Source organism: Thalassophryne amazonica, chromosome 19, assembly GCF_902500255.1.
Source record: "Thalassophryne amazonica chromosome 19, fThaAma1.1, whole genome shotgun sequence".
In the NCBI taxonomy this organism is placed as follows: domain Eukaryota; kingdom Metazoa; phylum Chordata; class Actinopteri; order Batrachoidiformes; family Batrachoididae; genus Thalassophryne; species Thalassophryne amazonica.
The window spans coordinates 36,209,459-36,222,129 of record NC_047121.1 but is presented as its reverse complement, the minus strand read 5'-3'; the positions used below and the strand labels follow the sequence as shown (position 1 = coordinate 36,222,129).

General features: G+C 38.5%; 1 protein-coding gene across 7 annotated transcripts in view; it reads left to right on the top strand.

The window, feature by feature from the left end:
* Positions 1-12,671, top strand: part of LOC117532046 (DNA (cytosine-5)-methyltransferase 3A-like) — a 113,926-nt gene that overhangs the window by 3,165 nt on the left and 98,090 nt on the right. For all 7 annotated transcript variants that reach the window (XM_034195279.1, XM_034195277.1, XM_034195276.1 and 4 more), the window contains exon 3: positions 6,195-6,302. In XM_034195279.1, coding sequence (XP_034051170.1) covers positions 6,195-6,302 — 108 coding nt within the window. The remainder of the gene's footprint in view (positions 1-6,194; positions 6,303-12,671) is intronic.

Sequence of the window (12,671 nt, the reverse complement as noted above, 5' to 3'; positions counted from 1 at the left end):
ATTCAGTCACATTCCCTATCCCTTGAATTTCCTGGTTCTCTTTATTAACCTCTTATACGGCTATTACAAAGTATGTGTACCCACACAGATCTTATAACTTTTAAAGGGGTTATAATAGGCAGCTTTTCAGCATACTAATATATGTCACCAGGTGTAACAAATATTTGCAGCCATAAATACAACATTGACACTGCAGAAGCTCAGGGTGCACCGCAGTTATGTCACATTATAAAAATAGTTCTCACAGAAATGTTTGCCTGCTTATTACTTTAAAGGGAAAAGAGCCGTTGCTCACTGCACCCTATCACCGGTTGTCTTCAACCCTCTCCCAGAGACCATGTAGGTGGGTCACACAGAACCCAGACCAGGTCATGTTTCACAACACACGCAGGAGTCCTGATATGGACTACTCTGACTTATGCCACAGAAGTCCAAAGCGAGTTGTGACAAACCTCAGTTGTGTTTATATAACAGGGTAGTTCCTCCATGCACAGATTTAATGATGGAAATGAAAAGGATGCCAACATGAAACCCAACCCATGTACAACTCTAAAAGACCATTTTTACGTTATTTTTTATTTATTTTTGCCCATTTATGTCCCCATTAAAGAGGTCTAGTTCTTTGGATTTGTGCTGATGGTGCAGCTGATAATGGAAAAATTCTTTCAAATGGTAATGCAAGCACCAAATTTGGCACAAATAACACCTTAGACATTACCTATTTGAAAAGGCAGGTTGTCCATTAAAATTTACAGCCAGGTAGGTGGTCAATTGAAGAATTACACAGGGGTCAAAATTAAAAGATGATCCAATCATATTGAAAACTATACCACATCATTTGTCTGATCACAGAGATTCCAAAAAGGTATAGTTTGGACTATATGTGACTGAATGTTATAGAGTTATGGGGTAAGACAACAAGAATGGTGACAAAGGTCATGTTCAGTTTGTACAGTGGACAAAAGTTAAAGTTGCCCTAATTTTGGAAAAACTTAATGCATATTATTGGTTGAGTTAATAGGGTTTTAAAAAAGAATAGTTTGCATCATGTGTCATGCTTAGTTATCATGTTACGGGGTAACATATGTCACATGTGATAGAATCCAATGGACGTCAACATTGTTTAACCTATACTTTGGAGACCAAGCACTTAACACAGTCAAAACTATTCCATTTATTAATCCTATTAGCTCAACCACTTTTTTTGCACCACTTTTTACCAGAATTGGAGCAACTTTAACTTTTGACCCCTGTACAAACTGAAATTGACCTTTCTCACCAATTTTGCTATTTTTACCCCATAACTCCATAGATTTCAGTCATAGATGGTCCAAACTATGCCTTTTTGAAATCTTTATGGTCAGACAAATAATATGGAATACCTTTCAATATGATTGGAGCATTTTTAAAATTTGACCCCTGTGTAAATCTTCAATTGACCCCTACCTGGCCGCCTATCGAAAATTCAAGTGGACATTCTGCTTTTTCAAAGGAGTAATGTTTAAAGAGTGTTTGTGCCAAATTTGGTGCTTGCATCACCATTTGAAGGATTTCTCTGTAAATATGCTGTTATCTGCTGCACTATTACTCTTGAGCCAGCTTTTCTTAACATTGGTTTGATTACATTTTGCCTTAAGTGGACAGTGCAGAAAGACTGTAAACAAGAGAATGAAGAAAGAATAAAAAAAAATGTCCCAGTTATTATGTAAAACCAGGAAGGTTGCAGTTACATGGTACTTAATGTCCTAAGAAACATGTACAATATACATAAGCACAGATAGTTATTATCACACAGTAACAATAATCCCTCCATTATTCATGAATTTGTTCTTAATGCACAAATGACCTGTGTGGTAGCATCAATTGCTTCCCAATTAATTGAGAGGCCCTTGATCCTCGGGTCAGTTCCTTATCAGAAATTAAAATCACTAAGGTCTCTTGGGCAAGATACTTATTCCCCAAGTTTCTGTCGAGGTCCAGTTCAGCACCTTGCATGGCATCTAAATGAGTGACTGTGAGGCATCATTGTACAGTATTTTGAGCATCTACATCAATATAAAGTGCTATAGAAATACTGTCCAATTTCCCTACTTTTGCAAGGGTCCAACTCTGCCAGCAGGACATTGCTAAAAGTTAAGAATGTATTACAGTGCAGTTTTGATGAGGTCAAGAAGAGTAGATCAGATCTGGAGGCTAAAGAAAGGATTGTGGATTCCTTACCGTATATGGATTTGCCCAAAAATCTAATCTAATAACAGACTAAAAGTCTGAGTCCACAGCAAATGTGACATAAATATGATCATTTCTATGGCTAGATTTACAAAGCTGTGCATGCACATGCTTCTGTTTTATAAATCTCAATTCGTATAAGATTTGGTGCATGTAAAGCCCCAGTCATAGTGGGTGTACGACCACTTTGCCACAGGTGCAAGATAAAATGTCGCAGGTGTGCGTGCCACCTTCTTCAACTGTTTCAGAAAAAAATGGGTGTGAGAAATGTGTCAGGTCCTCCTTCCACTGGCAAAATGCACCACAGTTCGGCACCAGAAACAGCTCCAGCAGGAGTGATGACAAAAACAATGTGAGTCTTATATGTTCGTGCCACATACACAACACACTGATGGTGCCACCATAGTGCATAGGTATGTGTGCATCCATGCCTTTTGCAGAAGGGTCTTATACAAGTTGTATATGTGACTGCAATTTTTTTTCCCCACAAAGTCCACTGCCATATTCTTGAGGGAACTGCGACAGAGACTGCTATGGTGACAATGGATTTTGCAGACCTTTTAGTTAAAAAAAATATTGGTGTTGTCCAGCTCTCACTGGAAGGTCATGCTTTGAAACCATGTCCATATCTTGGGAAGACCTCAGAGGGTTCTGGAGTATGTCCATTAGAAACAGTCATTTCCCCTTGTTTTGACTTGGTCTTGCTTTAACCATGGCGAGATTTTCAAGACACCTGTAACGTTGTCCATTCATGCTGTGGCATCACTGCCGGAAGGTTTTCCAGAAGCGCTAAGGTTGTGCTGACGATATACTACAGGCATGCTGCGGTTGTTTTTGTACATTGGTGCAATTACGACACAGGCTATTCATGGGCAACCGTTACCTTCACACACCATTTTGCTGTGGTTATGGAATATGACCTTCCTTGATGGATATCTGTGACAGTGAGAAAGGGGCTGAAGCATGTGCAGAGTGTTGACACAGTACTTTGTTTCTGATTGGAGGATCTGATGTTGTTTCACACTGAACTGTCATATACGAAGTGACAGTCATGTGGTACCTTGGAGTAATTGTTCCTCACATTACGCTGCCGTAAGTTCAAAATAAATAAAGGTCAGTACAGTACAGTCTCAGTTTCAGAATGCCTTACAGTGCAGAAAACCTTCATTCACCACATTGGAATTCAATAAGGAAGCGGATCCCCCCCAACTGCAGCTGTAAGCAATACCCTTACAGTCTCATTTGCATTCACAGCTTGTGCTGGTGGTCCTATTCACTCAGTATCTAAACTGAAAGCATTTACATTAGGATCATCTTTTCTCCCATCAACCCCATGGGTGCATGTTTGTGGTGGACATGGGGCTTTGTTCACGGTGGTCGATGGTCTTATTAATCAAAGGGAAATTGCAATTGGGGAAGATGGGGGCTGGTCGACGTCTTTGTAATGGTGTCAAGAGGGGATTGTCTGTGGAAGGTCAGCTCTGCACCGTTCACCGAGCTTTCACTTCATTCTGGTTCAAAGGAGCGTGTCATTTAGTTTTTGTCTCATTGTCCACTCAGCCAAAGACACTCACAAGACCTGATGCAGTGCCCCAAATGTTCAAGTGTTTTAGTGTGGGGTAGTTTTCTGTGTCCAGCACAGTGGTGGGCACAGATAACCAAAAAATTAACTTTGATAACAGATAATCAGATAACTGAAAAGTTATCTTCAATAAAGATTAAACAATAAACCACCCAAAAATGTATCGGAAGTTAGAGATAACCGATAACAGATAAATTCCAATATTATCTCTGGCACATTTACAACTACTAGTAAAACAAATTTAATAGCTTCTAATAATATTAAAAATAACAATAGACCCAAACAATAAGACCACACTTTTTTTCTTTCAACAGTGTGCCCCTGCTGGAAGCTCTTGTTTACTACAGCGCTCCGAGCACAGAGACACCCCGAAACCCAAACAATGAGACCACACTTTTTTGTTTCAGCATTCGGCCCCTGCTGGAAGCTCTTGTTTATTACAGCCCTCCCAACACAGAGGCACCCTGAGAACAGCCGTAAAGCCAGCTCTCTATCAACGATAAAGCTCTGGTCATGCGGAGGTCTTGAAAAATAAAGTCATATTGAGTTATGGTGTTGATTTATAAATAACATTAATACCGATAGAATAACTCCATTAATGTCAATTCTGTCATTTGTACAAAGTTAAAATATAACATATATCTTTTAATGTTGAATAATGCACTAATTCTGACGTTTTGTAACAAAGAGACAGATCGCAAAGGATTCTGGGTAAACGTGCCTCTGCTAAACACTGATTGGTTCAGTCATTCATTATGTAAACCAACACGTTAATGTGACGTCTGTCGTGTTTTGGTGTTTAAATGTGCGTTTGTAAAATATTCCATTTTTTTATTTGTAAAAACAGGCATTTTTACGGAGCCCTGGAAGTGTCATCGCAAAATTTTTTGCATGTGGAGAGAATGTGCGCATGTTTGCGCACATTCTCTTTACAACATTAATTTGATGTTGTAAAACGTGCTTTACAGTGTGCGAGATGATTTTTCATGCAGGAATTTTTTGGACCAAGTTTCAGGTTAATTGTGCGTCCTGCATCGTGTAGTGTTCATGGAGTATCAAGCTGCGGTCAACATCTGACGACCACCTCCTGATCGCCGATCGTATGGTCGAATGAGAATCAAACCTGTTTGATATATTATTGTGGTCGGCCGTCATGAGGTTATCCTGCTGCTGAAAGCTACAAGCAGCATCCAACCGTTCGCACTGTGCCTGTGCAAACACTGCAGAGCTGTCTTGTAATAATGTTATTATTATTATTATTATTATTATTTTGCAGTTTTGTTTTTAACTTCATAAAAAAGCCATTTGCAAAGCAAAAAAGTTGATTTGACAATCATCTGACACAACCGGGGTCAAAATAAATAGAACACTGCCATCTACTGGTTCCCAGACACTGCCATGAACGCTACTGGCCAGTAGATGCTAGATGGCAGTAGAGGCTTTCAAAACAAATTCTAGATAATCCCTGTCTGCTCACATTTAAAATGCATGGAATTTAACAAACGCAATTAAAAAAATCAACGTCTATAAACGTAGAGAATATATTCAAGACAGTTTTAGGCACTAGAGTTTAATGCTGTTGTCCGTGGAGCCTGAACAGAGTGTCTGAAATGCATTTGTCCTGTCGTGACGTACTGAGATTACATCATCCTACCCAAATGCACTGCGGGGCAGAGCATGTGCTCACAAAACCTTAAAAATTAGCACATTACTTTAAAACTAAAACATATATCTGATATTTTTACTTTATGAAACTTCAGACATGACAGTAATTTTAAATAACTTGTCCAAAATTAGTTTGGTTAAAATTTGAACCATAAGTTAAAAATGTATGCCTCTGGATGACTTAGGTCATATTGTCAGCATATCGGTATGGTGTTAAAGGAAATGTTTTATTTACTTTTTCCTTTGGGGCTGTTTTCCTTTGTTTACAGAGAATTGAGATGCTTTTTATGCAAGCAGTTCTCTTCTGTTTGCAAAGGTTATAACCATGCGTCTGTTACAAAACTTTTAACAGGTGGGTGCTGAACTAATTTTAAAAATGCTTGTCGCTGTTCAGCTTTGTTTATTTTCTTTATCGGTTTAAAAGTTATCGGACAAAATTAATCGGAAGACAATTGGTCCGATAATGGTTTTTAAAGTTATCTAAAAAGATAATCCGATACTGAAAACATTATCTTCGATAATTATCTGTTATCGGATTATCGGAAGTGTGCCCACCACTGGTCCAGCAGATCTATTTTCCACTAAGCTTGTATCATCCTAAATTTGCAAAGATGTGTGCAGACACATAGTCCTCAAAGCCTGATCGACACTTGACATTCTCAGTTATTTGACCATACTGTATGTTTCTGTCAAACGCAGTGTTTTTTTTTTTTCACAGGGTGAGAGCACGATACTGGAAAAAAAAATGATAACAGAGGAGAAGTCTGCCAAAAGTAGTGCACCTTGTAAAGTTGGCAAACCTGGACGAAAACGTAAACACTTTGCAGTAAGTGTTCATTTGATGTGTAAAAATGTTTTCATATATACCTTCCATATATGGAGAGTGTGCATGTTTGTATGTGTTGACCCTGTGATAAACTCGCTTGTCTAGTGTGTATCCCGCCTTTCTCCCATTGACTGCTGGCATAAGCTCCAGTCCCCTCATCAACCTTAACAGGACTAAGTGGGTTCATAAAATGAATGAATGAACTTGCATAAATGTGCAAGCGACTGTGCAAGCTAGCACATGTAACAAATTGCGGTCACCCTGCTGAAATTCACGACATTCCCCACACAGTATGATACATGTCAAGTGCACCCTTCCAGCACTGTCAATAGTTGCTAACAACAGAAAATTAATTGGTTAAAATGCTCATTATATGGCCTATTCTGGGTTATTACATATGTGTGAGTGACTATGCATTGAACAAATCTGGTGCACATTCCAGTTATCTCTTTGTTTCCGTGCAACAGGCAGCACAAAGTGAAATGTGTAAAGCCACTTGTAATAATATTTTCCTGAATGTACTTTGCAATACAAAATAAATAAAGGCAAAGCAGTTGTGACTGGGCAGGAAGCACACAGCAGAGAGCTTTACTGTGAAAGGTCGAAGGGAATAAGAATTTGTTCTGTAGACTAAGGGGTAAGCTACAGAAGCTTGTATTAACAGGCTTAAACATTAGTAATATTGTACGTTTTGGTCTGGAAGTAATTTATAAACAAAGCATGTAAAGTAAGTCCCTTCGGCTGCTCCCTTGTTTTTCACTTGAGGTCTCCACAGCAGATCCTAGGTGGCTTTGCATGTTGATTTGGCAGACGTTTTAGACCGGATGCCCTTCCTCGCTCAACTCCACATTATATGGAGAAATGTGGAAGGGGTGGGGATGAATCAGGAACCTTCTGCATTGAAACCAAGCTCACCAACCACTTGGCCACAACCCCTGCCTTATAAACAAAATGTATGAAATATATTTGATATGTGATAAAGCATGATAAACAGGTATGGATAAAAACAACACCTACAGTAAATAAACAGTGGTTAGCTGTTGGATACCTGACCACTGAAATTGAGACATAAAGAGGTGAAGTACTGATCACAACCCCTTCCACACCTTTCTGTTGGTTGTTGAATTGTAAAAAGTAATATCGTTTGAGTTTTTACTTATTCCTCAGGGTCGCCACAGCCAATCTGATTGGTACAAGCTTTATGCCAGATGCCCTTCCTGACACAACTCTGCATTACGTAAAGAAATACTGGTCTGTCTGTGCTTGTTTTTACTGCCTGTACAGCACTTTGACTGAAAGCACTATATAAATACTATTATTATTATTATTATTACACACAGTGTTTCCTCCAGAATTTTTTTTCAAATCTGGTGATACTAACCAGTGACAGGACTATCACATGAACATATTGACAAATACCGAAAGATAAGGATCACTCGGTTTAAGCATCAAAAACCTCCCTGCTGCTAGCGGCAGGGTGCAAACATTATATTTGGGGATAAGGAAAATTTGATGTGCATATCTGTCATCAGTGGCAAGTCACAGGATGCATGTGCACTCACGTTTTTCTTCAAAGATTAACAGACAAAAGAAGGCCGGACCAAACGCCAAATTAGCAACCTCAGTTGAAGCACTGCGCAGGGGTCGAAATACATTTTTTAACCTACTTGCACTGGTGCTAGTAACAAAAAAATTACTTGCACCAAAAAAAAGTTACTTGCACAACCAAAAGTCACTTTAGTCACTTTCACACCGGGCTCACTTCGAGTTGCTTCTTCCTGTGACGTCATGACGATGCAGGAATTTCTGAATCAGGTGCGTGCAGCAGGGAGTAGCGAGGAGGTGAGAACGCAGTCTGCAGGTTCTCTGCACAGAGAAATCAGAGTGCACAGTTTGGCTGCAGGCAGACTGTGCACTCTGATTTCTCTTCTAGTTTATATTTGTTCTTGTGCTGAGCTGCAGGTCTGCGCTGTGAGTTCTGTTCTAGTTTATCTTTCCTCCTGTGACCGCAAGATGCGCGCGTGCATGAACGAACCGTCCATGAGTAAATGTGGAGCTTTCTGGAGTTATACTTCATGTGGACATGTCCTGTCTCTGGCAATCAGTCTGTGAGCAGGACTTATGTCCTTTTTTAACACAGGTGATGAGGAGTTTGGGTTTAATAAGTAAATTTATATCTTTAGAATCACTTGATCAACCTTGTAAAGCTGCATTTTTCTTAAACATAAACATTTTTTTAAGTAATATAACTATTTCTCAGAGCTCTTTGAATCGAAAATCGATTCTGAATCGAATCGTCACCCCAAGAATCGGAATCGAATTGAATCGTGAGTTGTACGATTCACATCCCTAGAAAATAGAAAATGTGTCAGTGTGAGGTGACAAATGAAGCTAGAGATGCACAACTAACACCAGATTGTAGCTGAATCTGTACTGATTCAGTAAGGTGTCATCAGATTTGATGTAGCTTCAAATGTTATGGAGCTAGATCCAGAAGAAAACCGCCATTACCGAAAAATCGTTTTTATACAATAACTTTTGAACTAATAAAGACATAAAAGTGATTCCAGGTTCTAGTGGTATGTTTTCATGGTCAAGGATGTCAAATATATGGGAAAGAAAAGTGTATGTATCATAGTTTTGGTTGTAACACTGAATTGTTGAATAGATCACTGTGCCAAGGAGGGAATCTCTTTAGGGTCAGTGACCCTATGGCCTTGGTGGAGGTTTGCACTCTCTGAGTGCTTCTAGTGTTTCATTGCTTTATCTGTGGATTTTTCCTTTGCCATTATTTAGGGAATAACCTGTTGTGTCTGTTGATTTGCGGACGGTCATGCTGGTTATATGGTAGCAAATAGAACTTTACCACTATTTGCGACGGTATAACAGCATGAACGTCCACAAATCATCAGACACAACAGGGTTATTCCCATTCTAATTCAATTCCATCATTTGCACGGTTTATTTTTCTGTAGGTAATTCGGTTGACAAGGCTTATCGTCGAGCCAAGGCACTGTCGTTTCAGCACCAGTCAGTGCGCGGAATAATACATTCAAATGTGAAACGGTCAAATATTTTGCCACCGTTACCCCGATATTATAAAGTGTGGAATCTCACACAATTAACCAATCAGATTTGCGGGAAAAAAATGTAATTGGATTAGAATAAAAAATATTTCTGGCTTGTTGAGGGTCCTCATTGGTCTGGCGGCCTGCCAGGCCTGTAATAGTATTATTATGGGAAACACCTAGTACATGTGTTGTTGTAAAGTCGGCAGGTCTGAATTCCATCATCTCTGTCATTGAATAGGCAGAGTAGGTTGATATCTGCCCCAGTTTTTTCCTTGAGATGTCTTTTGCATAAGGGTGGACGTAAATGTGTTGCTTAATTCTTAAAGCGTGCGTTTGCAAACCTGAAAAGGGATTCAAATATTGACAAATAAATCTGGGTACGATATGGATGTCCCCTGAAGCTTTGTGTCAGTGTATTCAAAGCAACTGAGTAATAGCACCACTAACAAAGAAAGAAAAGCTGTCATCAAGTCGGGGCATGACTGCTTTCACAGCTTTAAGGAGGTCAAATACATGTTACAGCAGACAGCTGAATTGTATTGATGATTCCTTTACATTTTAATGCAAGCACTCAAAAAACATTTTAAATGATTTCAGAAGTCCTCACTGCTACTGCGGCTGCAGAGAGGAAGAAAACCACCATTAACATGATTATAACCAGTTATTAAAAAAATGTGATTTTTATTTTATTAGTTTCTTCTTTTATTATTATTACTATTATGTCCAATTCAGTGTCATATTCTTGTGATGCATGATTGTACATTGCTGTGGTGCGCTGTTAAAATGCCACAGTCACAACACTAGAATTTAGATCTGCTTTTAGTGACGAATGACAGGCTGCGAACATGGACAGCTAATACATCTGGTATCAAAGGACAGTGGGTACTGAACATGAAAATCACAACTGTTTTGGATACAGACCAGTATCATGCATCATTTTGCACATGCTGGACTGTAAGGTCCAAAGAGTTTTTGTGATAATATTATATATTAGGTATAAAAGATGGTAAAAGCAGTAAGCCAATATAAGCTGTGAGTAATTAACTCCATTCCTTCACTGATGGTATTGTGTTATGGCACACTGCTAATGTGCCTTAAATAACCATGTATGTGTATCATTGATAAGATAAATTTAAGTGACACTGCAAACCACAGAGAAAAAAAGCTGAAAAAAGAACCATAGCAAAACATTTACTCATCCAAATCACTTCTGTAATTCAGTGGCTTTACCTAGTCTGGAGGAAACAATGAAAAGGATGGACTGTCACACTGATTTCACTAATTTCACTAATACTAATCAGTGCTGGATTTTTATTATATGAAGACTTGCCAAATTTGCATTTTGTATATCCAGCACACTTGACACTTAACTTGGCTGTTATGTAAAAGCAACCCAGAGTTTGCAAACACAAATCTGTTGCTTTCTGTTTCTCTGCTGTAGCCAGCAGTATGTGAAATGTGTAAAGCTGCAACCAGTGACGTCATGAATGTTTTTTTTTTTCACAATGACACCATTTTAATGTCAAAACAGAAATTGCTGCAATAAAATAGCAAGGCAAGAGTTTTACTGTGAATACACTGAAAAAAAAATTTGGAGTAATATTTACTTGAAAAACCTAGGCAAGTTTTTTCCCTCAGAAATTCAAAATAATTTTACAAGGGGAATTCTTACGTAAATTTTTATTTGCTTATATTAGTTTTTCTAAAAGAATAACTCATGTAGCATTTACTAGCAATTAACAAATGAATATTTTCGTTGAATTTTACTCTGTCTTTATTCATAAAAGTAAACCTTTTTGGCTGTTCTCCTTGTTTTCACTCAAGGTTGCACAGCAGATCCAGTTTGGATCTGCATGTTGATTGGCACAAATTCTACACTGGATTCCCAGGAACCTTTTGCACTGAAACCAAGTGCACTAACCCCTTGGCCACACCTCTGCGTTCTGTGGATTATTAAAAATACTTACATTTGTCAGACAGTGAGACAAAATAAATTCTGTTTAGAAAAAAGATGCATCGATGGTTGTTTTATAATAAACACATTCATGAACTAATGATCCAAGATCTGCTGTGGCGACTCCGAGTGAAAACAAGAGCAGCCAAAGGGACTTACATACTCAGTGTATGAGTGGTGGCCAAGCGGTTGGTGCACTTGGATTCAGTGCAGATGGTTCCCAGTTCAAACCTCACCCCTGCCACATTTCATGTAATGTGGAGGTGCGTCAGGAAGGGCATCCAGTGTAGAAATTGTGCCACATCAACATCCAAAATGATCTGCTGTGCAACCTTGAGTGAAAACAAGCGGAACAGCTGAAAAGTTTTACTTTTTATGAATAAAGACAGTCATATTCAATTAAAAATATTCAGTTGATAATTGCTAGTAAATGTTACTTGAGTTATTCTTTTAGAAAAAAAACTAATATAAAATTTACTTAAGCATTCCTCTTGTAAAATTTACTTGGAATTTCTGAGTGAAAAAACTTGCCTAGGTTTTTTCAAGTAAATATTACTCCAAATTTTTTTCAGTGAAGGTATCACTGCACTTAACATTGAACCAGCTAATGGAGCCATGTCTAACGTAAGCAGACAGTTGGCACTATGCGAATACAAGTTTTCTTAAAACAGACTTAAGCATCATACTGTGTTTTGTTTAGAGACTGTCTGAAAATAAGTTACGGAATGTGTGACAAAGGAAAATAAATGATAACAGTTCAAAATGATGACAACCGATATTCCACTGAAATGACAAGCGTGCACACATGAACACAGACAGGTTCCATACTTTGGAGCTTTATCTTTCAGTTCATAATAAAGATGTGCAACATGTTTTTCTGTTTTTATCCAACTTTATGTAAAGTTCATAGAAACACCAGCACAATGAATTGATGAATGTTGTGGTTGAAAAGCCAGTTGTGCATTTGTAGAGGTGTGCACCCTACTGAGTGTCCCTCTAGCTACAGATTTTTTTTTCTATCTGTAAGATGACTTTCATCAGTAAGAGTGAGAGCAGTCAGAAGCTGCAGAGCTGCAACCTAGTTGACTTCTTTGAGTGTGACACCTACGTGAAATTCTGCTCACCAAGCATAAGATGAATAATTTAATCTGTATCATTTTGTGCAGATTGGTAAAGAGGAGACAGGGGACGTCCCTTATCACGCCTCTGAAAGCACAATGACGAAGCCTTGTGTAAATTTCAAGTCATTTTCAAAGAAATCATTGTTTTCAGTTTTGTTTTAGGGCAGACTCAACGGAATCAACTTCTAGCTGGCCTTTCTGAGTTGGTTGAACACTTCTAAAG